Source organism: Oncorhynchus keta, chromosome 26 (genome assembly GCF_023373465.1).
Source record: "Oncorhynchus keta strain PuntledgeMale-10-30-2019 chromosome 26, Oket_V2, whole genome shotgun sequence".
Taxonomy (NCBI): domain Eukaryota; kingdom Metazoa; phylum Chordata; class Actinopteri; order Salmoniformes; family Salmonidae; genus Oncorhynchus; species Oncorhynchus keta.
In genome coordinates this window covers 11,292,814-11,312,086 of record NC_068446.1, presented here as the reverse complement: position 1 = coordinate 11,312,086, position 19,273 = coordinate 11,292,814, and the positions used below count along the sequence as shown (strand labels likewise).

General features: G+C 41.7%; 2 protein-coding genes across 5 annotated transcripts in view; one reads left to right on the top strand and one right to left on the bottom strand.

Moving 5' to 3' along the window:
- The window catches only part of LOC118358927 (ataxin-2-like protein), a 32,720-nt gene extending 25,391 nt beyond the window's left edge, over positions 1-7,329 (top strand). For both annotated transcript variants that reach the window (XM_035736941.2, XM_052480236.1), the window contains 3 exons: positions 4,923-5,105; positions 6,473-6,644; positions 6,737-7,329. In XM_035736941.2, the coding sequence (XP_035592834.1) occupies positions 4,923-5,105; positions 6,473-6,644; positions 6,737-6,795 (414 nt within the window). In that variant the 3' untranslated portion in view covers positions 6,796-7,329. The remainder of the gene's footprint in view (positions 1-4,922; positions 5,106-6,472; positions 6,645-6,736) is intronic.
- Positions 7,330-8,923: 1,594 nt separating this feature from the next.
- lat (linker for activation of T cells) overlaps positions 8,924-19,273 on the bottom strand; it is a 34,574-nt gene continuing 24,224 nt past the window's right edge. For all 3 annotated transcript variants that reach the window (XM_052480234.1, XM_052480235.1, XM_035736939.2), the window contains one exon: positions 8,924-10,226. In XM_052480234.1, the coding sequence (XP_052336194.1) occupies positions 10,219-10,226 (8 nt within the window). In that variant the 3' untranslated portion in view covers positions 8,924-10,218. The remainder of the gene's footprint in view (positions 10,227-19,273) is intronic.

The window sequence follows — 19,273 nt, the reverse complement described above, 5'->3', positions numbered from 1 at the left end:
TTTTGTCACAAACACTGGACAGGTACAGTAAAATGTTTTTGTTTTTTTACTAGTTTAGCCATAGTAGTACGGCCGCTTTGCTCAGGGCCACATGGACAGATTTATCACTCTATCGGCTCTGGTATTCAAACCAGCGATCTTTCACTTACTTTATGTGGGGGATCGATTCTGTCTTGTTAGTGATTTTGTTTTATGTGAGGAGCCGTGCGTAACTTGTTATATAATCAGATTACTTTTATGAGTATTCTGTTTACGTTACTTTTTCAAATGACGTAATATTATTGAAGTTACTTTGTAAAAAAAAAAGTGTTACTTGCAGAATCGGGCACGTGTGTCCATGATCCGAGCTTGACTTGATCCCTCATTGAGTTCTTGAGCAAGCAGTGAAAAGCTGTTTTAGAAAAATGTCATGGCTGCTGCTGTCCATAGAAATGTGTAGAGGGCGCACCTCTGATCTTTGCTATTGATCGCTTCTGTGATAGCAAAGGGGTTTTCCCATCTAGTGGAAAGTGTGCCCTTAAATCGTTATGGGTCATGTAGGTGCGGTCTGTCTTGTTTTTATTTGTCGGCTTTCGGCCTATGTATTTTACTTAGTTGACGATGGACGTTGTAGTCTACAGGCCAACCTGAATTTAGTTTTCTTTAGCCGCCAATGGATCACAGTTTATCTGTCTGTGTCCATATGGCAGAGGCTGGTGCTCTTGCATTAGTTGAATTGTAACTTTTAGATTAAACATGTGACTGTTATTTTGAGAATGTTATTATTGAAATTAATTAGTTGCTTCTATTTTTGGTAGAGAGCGCCTTGCTCCCTCAGACAGTCAAACAAATGCTGATAAAACATTTTTTTATCATAAAGTAATGTGGCTTTCCACACAAAGTAATGTGTCACTTGTGTTAAATGCAATGGATATGTATGGTAAACAAACACTCCAGTCTCCTTTTCACCTCAACATCTGATTTACTTAACACAAGGCACATCTCAATAGGTGATCCAGCTCATGACATGGCCCAAGTGGGAGGGTGTGCTTTTCTCTTTTGTTCTCTATTGCTCCACAAACAAGCAAAGTAGGAGGCCGATGAATTCACAAATTCCTATCAGACCAACTCCTTCAATGCCCTACTCCTTGAAGTTCGCCATTTAAAAAATACACTATTTTGCTCAATATGTGTTTTTATACTTGGAATATTTATTATTTTTAAATCATTGGAAGCCTTTTTACATTGACCAGCTTGAGGCCCCTAATTCAGTGTTTTACCATTAGCACAGTCTGTCGGTCTGACTCACTTTCAACCCTCTACCTTTTCCACTTCATTAAGGCTACTTGTCATGTAAAAGATTAAATTCGCTAGTCCGTCGAACCCTGTACTGCTAGAATGAACACTATGAATGTTCTAGCGGTCTATTGATAGGATAGGTTCCTGTCAATCACAAAGCGAGCACTGATGGGTAAACAGCCTGTGGTCCAGTGATGCCAATGTGGCAATTTTGTTGCTAGATTTAGCAACTTTTCAGACTACCCTGGCAACTTATTTTTCAAACAACACCTAGCCACAAATTTAGCTACTTTAAAAATTGTATTTGGAACTTCTAGCAACTTTTGAAAAGTGACTCCAATGCTAAAATGCATGCATTTTCCCTCTAAATGACACACAAAGGATTCTCTGTCACACACTCGCAACACACGTGCCTGGCTGCAAAAGTGCATTGTGAGTGATGTCAGCAGCAAATTGCAACTCATTGTTGGCTGGCTGGCAGCAGTACGGGTTCGACGAGCCAAACCCAATGAATATAGTTGGTCACGAATGTTTGATCTTGAACAGAACTTACATCAATCGAAAATGTACAGAAAAGAGTGGGAGTCTACCTGAACAAATGTCAGATCATATTTTTTACAGAGATGGCCAGTCAATTTGAGTAACGTTATTGTGTATTCTACGTTATCACGCAATGATATGACAATGTCTTTTAGCAACTAATCAACCTGCCTCTAGCAACTTACCCTGACAATTAGTTGGCAACACTGCTGCGGTCTGTCCCGCCTGGGGTTGGTTGCATTTAAATGTCTTTACACGGAGGGAGAGCACCAGATTAATGTGGATTTGCTCGTCTCATGTAATGTAAGTGGTAACGATGAGTCGAAATCCACTTAAACTAATTGTTTTCTTGCACATTTAATTTATTTTCGTTAGCGTTTCACATAGCCAGCCATGCAGCGTCATGTCGCATGGGCTATTTAGCCTACTGTGCTTTGATTGACAACTGACAAGCAAGTGTTGACTAGTTTATAAAAGGTGTCGAACTGACTGTATAAAGTCGATATTTATCGCTTTGCCATTCATAAATCATGCAACATGCTTATGTACATGGTTTTGCATCTGGACAAGTAAAACAAAATATTTCGTAGCATGTCGGATTGCCCGACGGTGACTGTAAAGTGAGTGACTCGTCAGTTAGTGTATACTACCGAATCGCATCAGTTCATTTGGCTCCTTAATTTGCCTGGGATCTTTGGCGATTATCTGCAGATATGTTATGAAAACATTAGATGAAGATAGTGAAGCATCGCTGCAGCAATAGTTAGTGGAGAGCCTCATTCTGGTCCAAATATGATCATTAGGGCCCTCGTAGAATCCAGGCATTAAAATGGAATTCAATAATATTAAAATGTATTGACCTTAGTAAGGAATCAGCTAAAAGTATTGCTTCAAATCATCAAAGATAACGATTAGTCGATCATTTGAATCAGCGGTCTTGTGCTAGGGCAAAAATGTTCACCCCTTTGATTAGGAAACACTGATTTGACCTTTAATTAATTTACAATAATGTGGGCTATTTACTTTTGTAATTTAAATAAAGATCGTTATGGCAATTCATATCTTGCAGTAAAACCGTTAATACGACAATCTCAAGATGCAAAATGTTTCAAGTTGAATGTTTTCTTACTTGGAAAATAGTACTGATCATATAGATATCAAACGAACAAACTGAATTTATACATTTTCTGTAATTTAAATTGTGAAGTCTTAATACACAATTACAACACATTTTTTCAATCTAGGAGGTAATAATTTTGCTGTGTATTTTGGATGGAATCAAGGCATTAGAATGTACTAGAGGTCGACCGATTATGTTTTTTCAACGCCGATACCGATTATTGGAGGACCAAAAAAAGCTGATAGCGATTAATCTGACTTTTTTTTTTTTTAAATAATGAAAATTACAACAATACTGAATTAACATTTATTATAACTTAATATAATACGTCAATAAAATCAATTTAGCTTCAAATAAATAATGAAACATGTTCAATTTGATTTAAATAATGCAAAAACAAAGTGTTGGAGAAGAAAGTAAAAGTGCAATATGTGCCATGTAAGAAAGCTAAGGTTTAAGTTCCTTGCTCGGATCATGAGAACATATGAAAGCTGGTGGTTCATTTTAACATGAGTCTTCAATATTCCCAGGTAAGACGTTTTAGGTTGTAGTTATTATAGGAATTATAGGACTATTTCTCTATACCATTTTTATTTTACATTTACATTTAAGTCATTTAGCAGACGCTCTTATCCAGAGCGACTTAAAAATGTTCTTTACCTTTGACTATTGGATGTTCTTACAGGCACTTTAGTATTGCCAGTGTAACAGTATAGCGTCCGTCCGTTTCCTCGCTCCTCCCTGGGCTCGAACCAGGAACACAACGACAACAGCCACCCTCGAAGCAGCGTTACCCATGCAGAGCAAGGGGAACAACCACTCCAAGTCTCAGAGCGAGTGAAGTTTGAAACGCTATTAACCCACACCCCGCTAACTAGCTAGCCATTTCACATCGGTTACACCAGCCTAATCTCGGAAGTTGATAGGCTTGAAGTCATAAACGGCGCAATGCTTGAAGCACCGCGACGAGCTGCTGGCAAAAAGCACGAAAGTGCTGTTTGAATGAATGCTTACGAGCCTGCTACTGCCTACCATCGCTCAGTCAGACTGCTCTATCAAATCATACTTAGTTATAACATAACACACAGAAATACGAGCCGTAGGTCATTAATATGGCCAAATGCGGAAACCAGACGTTTATTCTTTCAGTGAAATACGGAACCGTAAGTCTAAATATTCCTGTTACATTGCACAACCTTCAATGTTATGTCATAATTATGTACAATTCTGGTCAATTATGCGTCCCCAACTGTTGCATATACACTGACTCTGCGTGCAATGAACGCAAGAGAAGTGACACAATTTCGCCTGATTAATATTGCCTGCTAACCTGGATTTCTTTTAGCTAAATATGCAGGTTTAAAATGTTATACTTGGAGCAACAATACGCAACGCATCGATTATAGGACATAAACTAGTAATAACTACACATGGTTGATGATAACTAGTGATATATGATTGATTGTTTTTTAAAAGATGAGTTTAATGCTAGCTAGCAACTTACCTTGGCTTACTGTATTCGTGTAACAGGTACTCTCCTCGTGGAGTGCAATGTAATCAGGTGGTTAGAGCGTTGGACTAGTTAACTGTAAGGTTGAATCCCCCGGGCTGACAAGGTGAAAATCTGTCGTTCTGCACCTGAATGAGGCAGTTAACCCACCGTTCCTAGGCAGTCACTGAAAATAAGAACGTGTTCGTAACTGACTTGCCTAGTTACATAAAAAATAAAAAAATGCAGATTTTCCGATTGTTATGAAATCGGCCCTAATTAATCGGTCGACCTCTAGAATGTACCAGAGGCCACCACAATGGAGCTTCTTCGAGAGGCACCTGGCTGGCTACTTTTTCTATTTGGCTGGCTAAAACACAGCCTATTTATCCTGAACAGCCTGTTTTTAGTCTCTGTGTGTGAATATAGTGTTCGTCTCATTGTTGTGTATCACGAATATGTAATTTCCTAACATACTTCCCTTCCTCTCTTCAGTCGGGCCAGGGAGGCCCCCAGCCCCAGTCCATGTACCACTCTGGGCCCCTGCCAGCGCCCACACCCCCTAACATGCCCCCTGGCCACAGCTCTCCCCAGGCCTCTTACCCCATGCAGGGCTACAGCCTGCCCACCCACCAGCCCATGGCCCAACACTACCCCGGCCTGGGACAGCTCACACAGGTAAACACCAGACTTCTCTTGACCCACAGCCCACATACATTCAACTCTCCAGAAAGAAAGGACTAACAGATCTAAGCAAACGGTGATACTAAGTCAAACATTGTGATAATATAAGGATGTAGCACAAGTCAGTATTTTTGTTTAAATTGCATAAGGCCGAAACGAGCTTCATGCTGTTGATCTACATGCGTGGGTATTTTTTTATTTTTTTTTGAAGCAGTGGACACCGGCTGGTAACATTATGCCCTCGCCAGTCCGTGTTTCCAAGACTCCCATTTACAAGTCTTCTCATTTGTGGTGAAAAGAGTTACGTTAATCTTCCCTTGCTAGTAGTAACTAGCTGGCTTTAACCTGGCTAAAAACATAGCAAACTAGCTAGCCTTTTAGCTTATCACATCTCCTTGTGAAATCATCATATTTAAATATAGTATTCCCTGGCAAATATTGTTATACTTGCCCAGTAACCTACATCTCAATTTGATATTCAGGAGAAAAGGCACATTGCTACTAGCTGTTTTTACTGTTTCAAAATAGCCTGGAATCAGTTATTACTTCTCAACAAAATACACTTTTGTGGGGATTCTAATAAGGCAACAATATTTTGTTTAAACAGTCGCTGAGGTTAGTTGGTTATCAATGCAAAATACTACTTTGCATAGCCTATGTAGATCAGATCAAGGAACAGTCATTGTAAATAAGATTTTGTTAACCGACTTGCCTAGTTAAATAAAATGTTTTATCAAGGAACCAAGCAACAACGTCATTGCCTACACAACACTGTAGAGCCCTGCACTGGCATGAACTTTAAGTCTGAGCCCTTACCCATGCCTACGATGTTCAGGCCCTACCCTACCCAGGCCCGATTGGCTTTTGCCAAATTTAAAACCCCGGCCCATTCCGAACTAACTTCCTCCATTAGCTGCTCCGGTCACTCGCTCCCTGCACACAGCTAGTTCTGCGTATGGTCGCTCTAAGTCTGGGTATCGATAACTACGGTTCAGCTGGTGCTGCTCTGCTTGATGACGAGACATGAGAACTGATTTTGCTTCTTTTGGTCACTCTAAACTGACAGCTCAAGGAACATTATATTCTGTGAAATTCTTATATTTGATGTTGAAGTACTTCTGACATGTCACAATCTTAGTCACGCCTCTCAGTTAGCAGAGCTCTATTAACACTGCCCCCACAATGAACTCTTCGTAGTCCGATTGAGCTGCGCCAAAAAGTCGCTAGTAACGAAGGTAGGACTACGTTCTGCAAAGAGCCACCCATTTTGAGCTCTGAATCTTTCCATCTCCGTGAGTCTGTAGACCACTAGTCTTGAATTTTAAATATGGTTGACATCATCTTGCCCCCTCTCGCTCCAGGCCCATGTTGCCCAAGGTATGTCTGGCCCTCACCACCCAGGAGGCCACGGCCCGCCCCAGATGATGCTGCACTATGCTCCACCCCCACAGCAAGGCCCAGGCTCAGCCCAGCAGCATGGCCCTCCCCCCCAGCAGGGGGCGCACCAACACTACTACATCCAACATCCACAGGGTAAGTAACTTCAAGTCAGAGCTAAACCTCTCCAATAGAAATTAGCTTTACATTTCCAGATCTTCTTCAGTGACTGTTGTTCTGTGTTCTAGCTGTACAGGTGCAGGCTCACCCCACCCAGCAGCTCTCCTTCCACCCCCCTGGAAACTGACACCCCTACCTACACCTAGAGGACCACAGAAGAAGCAGGAGACAGAGGGGAGCTGAGGACAGGGAGCTGATGCCCCCAGTCCCTCCCTGAGTCTTATGACTGACGCAATCCCATTGAGGGACACAATCAAGTTGTTCGCTGATCGGCTAAACTAGTCTGAACTGAAGCCCCCCACTTCTCTCCCCTCGCCCTCAAAATAAGCAAATTTTTTTTTTCTCTCCTGTTTTTTAAGCTAGAGTTCTTAATCAAAGAGAGCTCGTCAAAGGCTTCTTGGTTAAGGACAGAGAAGAAAAAAGGTTTTGTTTTTATGAAAGCCTAGAAAGACTGAGTCGTCCTCACTAGCTGGTTCCATTTTTAAGTTGAGAGGATTGACATGGCCTCAGACTGAAGAGATCATAGGACTTATCACAATGAAACTTGCTCCATTTTAACCCCAACCTACTTCCCTTTCTCCTTTTACAGGTAACCATTAATAAATAAACTAAAAATACAAAAAATGAAAAATCATAAAAATAAAGTTTACTCAACCTCAAATGCTACCAGAACTCTTTATTTTCTGTGCAAGGGTGAAATTATTGAAAAGGAATCTTGTTAATTTAGGTGTGTGTATATATATAATTTATTGAAATTTATATACTGCTCAAAAAAATAAAGGGAACACTAAAATAACATCCTAGATCTGAAAGAATGAAATATTCTTATTAAATACTTTTTTCTTTACATAGTTGAATGTGCTGACAACAAAATCACATGTAAATCAAATTTATCAACCCATGGAGGTCTGGATTTGGAGTCACACTCAAAATTAGTGGAAAACCACCCTACAGGCTGATCCAACTTTGATGTAATGTCCTTAAAACAAGTCAAAATGAGGCTCGGTAGTGTGTGTGTGGCCTCCACGTGACTGTATGACCTCCCTACAACGCCTGGGCATGCTCCTGATGAGGTGGCGGATGGTCTCCTGAGGGATCTCCTCCCAGACCTGGACTAAAGCATCCGCCAACTCCTGGACAGTCTGTGGTGCAACGTGGCGTTGGTGGATGGAGCGAGACCTGATGTCCCAGATGTGCTCAATTGGATTCAGGTCTAGGGAACGGGCGGGCCAGTCCATAGCATCAATGCCTTCCTCTTGCAGGAACTGCTGACACACTCCAGCCACATGAGGTCAAGCATTGTCTTGCATTAGGAGGAACCAAGGGCTAACCGCACCAGCATATGGTCTCACAAAGGGTCTGAGGATCTCATCCCGGTACCTAATGGCAGTCAGGCTACCTCTGGCGAGCACATGAAGGGCTGTGCGGCCCCCCAAAGAAATGCCACCCCACGACTGACCCACTGCCAAACCGCTCATGCTGGAGGATGTTGCAGGCAGCAGAACGTTCTCCATGGCGTCTCCAGACTCTGTCACATATGCTCAGTGTGAACCTGCTTTAATCTGTAAAGAGCACAGGGCGCCAGTGGCGAATTTGCCAATCTTGGTGTTCTCTGGCAAATGCCAAACATCCTGCACGGTGTTGGGCTGTAAGCATAACCCCCACCTGTGGACGTCGGGCCCTCATACCACCCTCATGGAGTCTGTTTCTGACCGTTTGAGCAGACACATGCACATTTGTGGCCTCATGGTGGTCATTTTGCAGGGCTCTGGCAGTGCTCCCCCGCCTTTTTGCAAGGAGAAGCAGGAGGTAGCGGTCCTGCTGCTGGGTTGTTTCCCTCCTACGGCCTCCTCCACGTCTCCTGATGTACTGGCCTGTCTCCTGGTAGCGCCTCCATGCTCTGGACACTATGTTGACACACACAGCAAACCTTGCCACAGCTCGCATTAATGTTCCATCCTGGATGAGCTGCACTACCTGAGCCACTTGTGTGGGATGTAGACTCCGTCTTATGCTACCACTAGTGAAAGCACTGCCAGCATTCAAAAGTGACCAAAACATCAGCCAGGAAGCATAGGAACTGAGAAGTGGTCTGTGGTCACCACCTGCAGAACCACTCCTTTATTGGGGGTGTCTTGCTAATTGCCTAGAATTTACACCTGTTGTCTATGCCATTTGCACAACAGCATGTGAAATTTGTCAGTCAGTGTTGCTCTTAAGTGGACAGTTTAATTTCACAGAAGTCACATTGTTGTTTAAGTGTTCCCTTTATTTTTTTGAGCAGTGTATGTGTAACAAACAAGCATTTGTGAATGATCATTACTGATTTGAAACACATCTTTAATAGTGAACTATATGCCATTCATATCAGCTTCAATTCATACAGAAAACATCACACAATGGTTCATAAGCCCTATCCGCACAGGACTAGTATTACTATAGAACGTCGGCTATGTAATTAATATCCAGCTTGTCTGTTTTTCCAAACTGCCCCTAATTATTTTTTTCCCCTTCCTCATGATGGAAGCCTGGAGGCTCTCCCACGTCTCGGGATAGCCTAATATTGACCTAATGGCTTTCAGTGTATAGAAAGTCAATAAGAACCATGATCTGTAACATTTATCAATTCATTGGCACAATATTTTCCACTTCATCTTTTAAAAGAAGTATGGCACTAAGATAGTTGATGTGACAAAAGTTCATTCAGCTGTAGGTTACATCCAAAGCATATTTTTAAGCATCGATTTGTTCATGTTCTTTCCCAAACTTGGTGCAGCACCTGTTACTCTAATATCCCTCAACACAGAGATGACAGGATGAGGATTATCAGAGGACCTGAGAGTTTGCCAAAACCTTGGATGGGATAATTTTAAAAATGACTAAATGGCAGATTTGGATGGGAAAAACTATGGATGTGGTGATTTGTGCATATTACATTAACTGAGCTCCCCCAGTAAAACGTATCCTGTCCGAATAGGGCTATAGATTATGGCAAAGCATTTATATTGACAACAAAAAAATCCACAGTAATAAGAAATACAGCTTAGAAAAAATTTGTGAACTTGAACGAACATTCTCAGGAGTCGTCAGCAAATCCATACATTGAAAACAAAAATGACGCGGCGTCGACATGGGTTCAAATCTGCCCTACGACACCACCTCTTTTCCCCACTGTCATCCTTTCTCTTCAATAGTCAGGAAAGAGCTTAAAAATGTAACATTATGGTTGCAGCTGGGGCACCAGGAGATGTGTTCGAAAACATTTGCCCAACACCATACAATAAAACTTAGAACATGTTCTCCCTATAGGCCTTAGTTATTACCACATAGTTCAGAGAGAGCTGGTGGATGAGGTTAAGGTCTTTTGAAATGTTTCATCAGCCACAGCAGTGAGTTGCACAGTTCTCTTGTCCATATTGCAGAACCCCTATGTAGATGTTTGGCACGCTGTGTAGGTTTCCCTTTGAAACTTGGTTGCACTCATGATAAATCCAGCAGTCGATCGACTCAATTCCCTCCCCGTCAGAATCTGCTACGTGATGGGGAGGCTTCACATGTCTAGGAGAAAAAAAAATACAAGTTAGTACCAATTTATGTAGAGCTGAGTTTCAGAATATCACCCACCTGCTAGGTTAGATGTTTTAGCAAAACCAAATCTGTTTGTATACACCCCCAGGAATGAAATTGGTTGGAAAAATTCATAGAATGACAGTAAGTGAAAATTGTAAAGCAATAGAGTGGGAAAGCAGCCTTGTTTGGACAATTTAATAAAACTGCTAGCTGTCCTGTCCAGGACCAGAGTCTATGCAGACCGGTGCACCAAAGCCAATCAGCGCTATAGTAGGCCTATATGCAAATAATTAATTTGCCAGACAGACCTGCCATCATTCACTTTAAACAACTGTGTGACTACAGGCCATAGCAACAGTGTGCCTGCCTTTAGATAATTAGAACACATTTGCCAAAAGCCACCCGAATGGATTTCTGCAAATATGTAAATACTACGGGAGTCCTCTTACATTTTGGGAACTTTACAGCCCTATTGATGAAACAACCATGAAAAGGTAGGCTCTCTCCCTCAGTTGCCTATGCACATCAACAACTAATGCTAGCCAGATTCCTAACAAACGAACAGATAAACACTCAAACTTTTTCACATAGTTTGCCGCCAAAATCGTATTGATAAACGATGGGGGAAAAGTAGCCTGCTTTGGCCAAACCCACGTTGACAACAATGGGCCTTTTATAATGCCCACTTACATACGTTAAAATGCTATATGCATCCTATTAAAACGAGGGAAATATGTGTCCAGCCTTTGCTGCTATGCAGAATACGCTGCGACCCTAATGAAAAAGTATTTAACGTCAAAAATTTATTTTTTTAACACAGCATGGTGCACTCAATGTATTGTAGTATACTCCATTTATAAATATGTTAATTTGACAATCATTAAAAAAGTTTATCCTCATTCTCTGTCCCGTTGTCGTATAGAGATCGCAGCGTTGTATCCGTCTCGTTGTGGTATGGGCAGCGCCATTCAAATTTTGGTGGTTGTAGCGAAATGCTTGTATCATTGCAAATAGGGCATTATTGGGCAAGGATTTCTTAAACTGAATCTGAACAGCTTTATGCAAAGTTTTAAATTTGTATTTATTTAATGACACTAACCCCTAACTATGTTCTATGTGCTCTTTATCTTATGTTGCTATCGTGAAGCACTTCCCGAATACTTGGTGTCACAAATGAGCATTTAAGGTAACATATGACATAAGGGACATTTGAATACAACTGGTCACATAGGAGCATACTTCTTATACATACTGTATATAAGTCAAATGTCACATGAAAACAATTATTGTATTTTTCAACATAAGTGATGTGTGGATATATATCATTTATTGCAGGTTTTGTTTTTCGGTTAACCATGAAGCTTTAAATACCGAAGCCAGACTGCAACATTTTAGTAGCCTAGCTTGTGGCATGTGTCTGTACACTCCACTGTGCGCTGTAAACGGGGCACATGAAAGCAGCGCAATTGAAGTTGAATTCACTGATGTGAGTGCATCAAGCTGTAATTTCATGAAGTAAAGTACTAAATTGTTGACTCATTTATACTTGCTTGTGAGTCCTATTTAGCATGCGGGCCCATGTGTTTGACACGTGCGCAAACCTATTAACCACATTACGACTGACTTGTGATCATTGCTTGCTTGGTTGTATTAACATTCTAAGCCTTAGTTACAGTCGTCCGTTTTCGTTACAAATATTTAGTAATTGAAGATGAATCCCGAATGGGTGGAGGCAGCAAACAATGTACCTGGCCAGCAGTGATTTACAACCTGATAGCAATATATTTTGGACTACCAAGAAATGTACTGGTGAATATTATTCAGGTATGTGTGTCTGTTTGTTGCTTCACAGGCCCTGCTGTTCCAAAAAGTATATATGTATCAGTTTTTTAAAATGTAATTTTACTGTGGAATAGTTTCATGTAGTACTGTGCGCCTCCCATAGTCTGTTCTGGACTTGGACTGTGAAAAGACCTGGTGGCATATCTTGTGGGGTATGTATGCATGGGTGTCCGAGCTGTGTGCCAGTAGTTCAAACAGCCCAGTGTATTCTACATGTCAACACCTCTCACGAATAGTAGCGATGACGTCAATCTCTCCTCCACCTTGAGCCAGGAGAGATTGACATGCATATTTTTGTTAGCTCTTTGTTATACATCCAAGGGCCAGCTGTGCTGCCTTGTTTTGAGCCAATTGCAATTTTGCTAAGGCCCTCTGTGGCACCTGACCACATGACCGAACAGTAGTCCAGGTGCCCAGGTGCGACAAAACTAAGGCCTGTAGAACCTGTTAAGAATGCAGAGCAGCGCTTTATTATAGACAGACTTCTCCCCATCCTAGCTACTGTTGTATGAATATGCTTTGACCATGGCAGTTTACAATTTAGGGTTACTCCAAGCAGTTTATTCTCCTCAACTTGCTCAATTACCACATTCATTACAAGATTTAGTAGAGGTTTAGTGTATGATTTGTCCCAAATACAATGTTTTTAGTTTTTGAAATATTTAAGGACAAATGTTTTCCTTGCCACCCATTCTGAAACTGCAGCTCTTTAAGTGTTGCAGTCATTTAAGTCGCTGTGGTAGCTGACGTGTATAGTGTTGAGTCATCCTCATACATAGACACACTGGCTTTACACATGCCGTTAGTAAAGTAAGGGGCCTGGATTTTGTTGATGAGGCTTCCATTAAAGAACACCCTCTCTCTGTGTTCTGTTACCTGTAACTCTTTATCCACAATATAGCAGGGGGTGTGTAAAGCCATAACATGTTTTTCCAGCAGATTATGATCAATAATGTCAAAAGCCACCTTAAAGTCTAACACAGCCCCCAATCTTTTTATCATAAATTTCTCAGCCAATCTGTAATTTGTGTAAGTGCTGTGCTTGTTGAATGTCATTCCTATAAGCATGCTGAAAGTCTGTTGTCAATTTGTTTACTGTGAAATATCTAACTATCTGGTCAACCAATTTTTTACAAAAGTTTAAGCTTCCCTCCAGGCGCACACTCTCTAATAGGCTTAAATTGAAAATATAGCAAATAGGAGTGGCAATAACGTCCACTATTATCCGCAGTCATTTTCCATCCAAGTTTTCAGACCCCAGTGGCTTGTCATTGTTGATAGACAATAATAGATGGATGCATTGAACTGCATCTATCTACTCTGCCAACAATGCCTTACTGTACTTTTATTTATTTAACCAGGTAGGCCAGTTGAGAACAAGTTCTCATTTACAACTGCGACCTGGCCAAGATAAAGCAAAGCAGTGCGACACAAAACAACACCAGAGTTACACATGGAATAAAAAAAAAGTACAGTCATTATACAGTGTGTGCAAATGAAGTAAGATTTGCGAGGTAAGGAAATAAATAGGCCGTAGTGGTGAAATAATTACAATTTAGCAATTAAACACTGGAGTGATAGATGTGCAAGTAGAAATACTGGGGTGCAAAGAAGCAAAAAAGATATGGGGGATGAGGTAGTTGGGTGGGCTATTTACAGATGGGCTATGTACAGGTGCAATGATCTGTAAGCTGCTTTGATAGCTGATGCTTAAAATTAGTGAGGGAGATATGAGTCTCCAGCTTCAGTGATTTTTGTTAATTCGTTCCAGTCATTGGCAGCAGAGAACTGGAAGGAAAGACGGCCAAAGGAAGTGTTGGCTTTGGGGGTGACCAGTGAAATATACCTGCTGGAGCGCATGCTACGGGTGGGTGCTGCTATGGTGACCAGTGAGCTGAGAAGGCTGGGCTTTACCGAGCAAAGACTTTTATAGATGACCTGGAGCCAGTGGGTTTGGCGAAGAATATAAAGCGAGGGCCAGCCAACGAAAGTAATACAGGCCGCAGTGGTGGGTAGTATATGGGGCTTTGGTGACAAAACGAATGGCACTGTGATAGACAACATCCAATTTGCTGAATAGAGTGTTGGAGGCTATTTTGTAAGTGACATCGCCGAAGTCAAGGAGCGGTAGAATAGTCAGTTTTACGAGGGTATGTTTGGCAGCATGAGTGAAGGATGCTTTGTTACAAAATAGGAAGCCAATTCTAGATTTACATTTTGGATTGGAGATGTTTAATGTGAGTCCGGAAGAAGAGTTTCCAGTCTAACCAGACACCTAGGTATTTGTAGTTGTCCACATATTTTTAGTCCGAACCGTCCAGAGTAGTGATGCTGGACGGGCGGGCAGGTGCGGGCAGCGATCGGTTGAAGAGCATGCATTTAGTTTTACTTGCATTTAAGAGCAGTTGGAGGCCACGGAAGGAGTGTTGTATGGCATTGAAGCTTGTCTGGAGGTTTGTCAACACAGTGTCCAAAGAAGGGCCAGAAGTATACAGAATAGTGTCATCTGAGTAGAAGTGGATCAGAGAATCACCCGCAGCAAGAGCAACATTATTGATATATACAGAGAAAAGAGTCAGCCCGAGAATTGAACCCTGTGGCACCTCCATAGAGACTGCCAGAGGACCGGACAACAGGCCCTCCGATTTGACACACTGAACTCTGAGAAAATTAGTAATGTGATCAGGACAACATACAGTAATGGCTATGGGGAGGATAGGTCAGTTTCTATCAAATATGAGCAGAGAATACGGTTGTATCCCAAATGGCACCCTAACTACTTTTGACTAGGGTCCATAGGGCTCTTGTCAAAAGTAGTGCACTATATAGGGAATAAGGTGTCATTGGGACTTAACCTATAGGCCTATGTGACGCCACACAGGGGTGGAATAGGGATATTACTACTTCAAAGGAGAGGCGGCATTTTAAAGATTATGGTGTAATTGCAGACCGCAACTCAGGGTGGCTCTTGATGTGGGTGTTCCCTGATATCAGGAAACTGCAATTGGTCAGTTCCGGTGTTATGAAACTGATGGTTTCTGGACACAGATGTTTTGTTTACGTGGCAGGTTAGGAGACTAAGGTTAGGAAAAGGGTTAGCTTTAGCTACAGTGAGGGTTGTTCAATTAATCTCTCCCGCGTAGGTGTGTTTTGCACCAGTTGATTGCATTCGTTTTGGAACCGGGTTGCCTCATTCAAGTCCCATGACATAGGAGTATTTGCTTTTGAGCTTTATTAGGAAGGTACCATGGGAATGCAGATGCCTTGAGCAGTCTTACACGCCCACCATAACAGCTCAAGAGGACAGTGCTGATTTTCGTAGACACAGCACTCGTGACTGCAGAGCAAGTGAGATGTCCTGGTCAAGTAAAGATACAGTACTGTCTAGAGTTAAAGATTATGTAGTAAGGGAATGGCCACAACAAATAGAAAGGACTGAATTCACAACAAACAGTGTCAGGAAAACAGAGTTGAGTGTACAGGATGGTTGTATTTTGTGGAGAGCACAAGTTATTTTTCCAAAGCCAGGCTATCCTAGAGCAGCAGAGTCACACGTATGAAAGCATTGGCTAGGAGTTACTTGTGGTGGTCAAAACTAGATCAGGTGATAGCCAATCTCGTCAAGACATGTAACATGTCAGGAACACAAAGGCACCAGCTCCACTTCACCCTTGGGAGTTTCCAGAGAAACCTTGGAGAAGATTGCACATAGATTACACAGGGCCATTCATGGGGAAAATATTCCTGATAATCATTGATGCACATTAAAAATGGATGGATGTGTATCCGGTTAGTTCTGCTTCATTCACGACTACTATATTTGGCCAACGACAGAGCTTTACTACTAACCAAGGGATACCGGAGATGGTGGTGAGCAACAATATTGTGCCTGTGACATTTGCTCCATATCATCAGTCTTCAAATGTACTGGTGGAACGCGCAGTAGACACTAAAAAAAATGTTTTAAGAAGGGAGCATAGCAACAAAAGTGTCACGTGTTCTGTCAGCTACAGAATAACATCTCAATCCACAACGCTTCACACTGGACCTAGTCTATCCAGACCTGAAAAGGAAAGTTGAACGCAAACAAGACAGAAAAATAACCATGATAAACATACCAAGGGCTGACATTTTGGAGAGTGGGACCTTGCCCTTATCTGAAATTTCAGTCATGGGACAAGGGATTCCTGGATTCATAGCCCGGCTAAGAAACAGCTGGTGGCTTTTGTTGAGAATGAATACTACCCCTAGTGTACGTTGTGCACAGAGGCACGCAACGCTTCTAAGCTGCTTTAAGGACTTTGAACTCTGAAAAACAAAAGTATTGAATTGTTGTTGTTTTTTTCAAAAGGTTTTTTATTAAACACACACAAGAATGGTGTATAGGTATACAATTCTTATCTAAACATAAAAGAGCATTCAGGAACAACAAGATTCAGAGCCCTGGGTGCAAAACAAATAATACAAAACACGACATACAAAACAAGGACACGTAGAAAGAAAGAGGGAAGATGTCCCCCCTATCCCCCCAACTGCTCGGGTGGCAGGGTCAGCACATGCTGGATCTGCTTTAGATGTATATAGAGTCTCATAAAACTGCCGGAATCTGTCATTGATGTCTTTGGGGGAAGAGAGTAATTCCCCAGATGCAGATTTAACTTTGTGAATCATTCGGTCACTCACATTTTTTCGAAGTTGTCTGGCGAGTAATTTGTGTGGTTTGTCACCAAACTCAAAATATGTTTGCTTGGCATAGAGAAAAGATTAAGCAATTTTAGCTGAGAGAATCTGATTATATTCAAATTTTAGGTCATTTTTTTAATGTTTCTCCATAGATGGGTGGCTAGCATTCTCCCTATCCAGTAAGTGAATTTGTCCCTCCAGTTCTTCCAGTTTTCCTCTGTTTCGCCGACTCTTGGCCTTCAGTGTTTCCCACAATAATGCTGGGGAGGTCTCTGTGTTGTCGTTGGTATCAAAAATGTAATTGGGTCTTTAAGATATTCACAGAATGTTGGTTCTGTGAGGAGCTGATGATTCAACCTCCAGACCTTCTCGTTTGGTACAATGTCACCCAATCTCAGGGAGAAGGTGAGTGGACTGTGGTCCGAGATTATAATATCATGATACCTCACATTACAGGTATAGGGGAGTAGTCTAGCATCCAACAAAAAGTAGTCAATTCGAGTGTAAACATTGTGAACATGAGAGTAAAAGGAGTATTCCCTACCCGTAGGGTTAGCGATCCTCCATATATCAAATAAGTTCAAATTTTTTATGTAGGTATTCAAGAATTCGCTTGAATAGGAGGTAGGGGTTCGCCGGGTAGAGGATCTATCCAAATACTGGTCCCCTCCAATGACCAGGTTAGTATGGGAGATATCTGGAATCAGGGCAAGGACGCTTTTGAAAAAAGAGGGGTTATCAATGTTTGGCCCATAGATATTTAGTAGAGTTACTGAGGTAGAGTGGATTTCTCCTATTACGATCACATACCGACCCTCTTTATCCACAAGGTTGGTTTTATGTAGAAAGGGAATTCCTTTCCGTACCAGAATCGCTGTGCCTCTCGTTTTGGCAGAGAAGTTAGAGTGATACACTTGCCCCACCCACCTACACTTAAGTCTGCTATGAGAGTTATTCTTCAGATGGGTTTCTTGCAAAAATATAATATCAGACGAGAGTGCTTTCAGGTGGGCTAGGACCTTGCCCCTCTTAATTGGTTCGTTTAAACCCTTGACATTCCAGGAAGTGAATGTAAGCCCCGCCCTCCTCTCGTTTGTAGTTCCTATGGTGGCCTGCATACCATGTAACTTGATAAAAAGTTAAGAAAGCACACCAAACCATCACGATCAGCATATGTAGCACCTACACCCGAGTAGTATCCAACCCACCCCTCCCCCCCCTGCAAGCACCTTTACTTCCCACCCTGTTCCCCTAATTTCCCCAACACTTACACCCCTCCCCCCCATCAACCCATATTTAACAGGCATGCACAAACAGGAAGAAAAAAAAGGAAAAATAAAAATAAAACGCATTGTCTGGCCGATGCCAAAAAAGCACGGCGCGACCTCGAACAAGAGGTAAAACAAAAATAAAATCCCAAATATACGTTCACCTCTCACTATCCTAGAACTTCTACTAACATATGAACTGAGGAGGCTCCCGCGAATAAACTGTTCAGTTGGCATCTAATAAACCTAAACAGAATAAGTTGCAACTTAAACATATTGCGCATTCTGGGTCAATCCCAGAGATAAGCAAGATGTAGCCTCAAGATTATATTGCTAAGCACTGCTGGTCAAATATTAAACCAGCCGTACCTTTACATACTGTGGGTCAGGAGATCGGAACAAGGATTTGCTCAATTAAAAGCTCCCCCCATTTAAAATAAAATAAAAAAAACATTTTTTTCACACACACACACACACATCGTATATAAAAATATATATTTAAAGAATATGTATATACACATACAAACATTCATACCACAGTATAACAATCTACACTGATTTAAAATATACACATACATACTACTAAAATGCTAAGCGAAAATAGTAATAAAGTACAAATAGTAATTATATGTACGCACACCTACACAGCCATAAGCACTAAAGAGGGCTGGTGGGGCTCTAGTCGGGAGAGCGGCCCACGGCTAGACAAAGGCAGAACGGCACAAAACATCAACTTGCTAACCAGGTGTCTGCGTCTGCCCCTTCCTAACCATCACCCCCAGTCCCCTGCAAGCAATAAATAAATGGTATGGTAGTAAGAATAATGTAAGGATTATAAAATAAATAACGAAACAAAACAAAGGTGGGGGAATATAAGTATATCCATCCGAAAGTGTCAGTGATCAAACCTGGAAGTAAAAATATGCATCGCTCTGAGCACAGCCAGGATGAAAGTGAATTTAACGTTAAATGAGAGCTCTGACCGCCCTGCATTGGTCGGCTCAGCGTCTTACATGTTCGGTAGCCCTTGTTGAGCCCGTTTAATACGGTTTCACCCAATATGGTATAGTATGGATTTGAGTCCATGAGCAGACCCTAACACACAATGACAAGGCACTCTCCCCAGATAAACTTCTCTGCGTCCAAAACCGAGGAGAGCCAAATCTTCTCACCGGAAGGCGGGGTAATTCTTAGTCTTGCAGGGAAGAGTAAGGCTGGGCGAAGATGGAGTTTGTAGAGTTT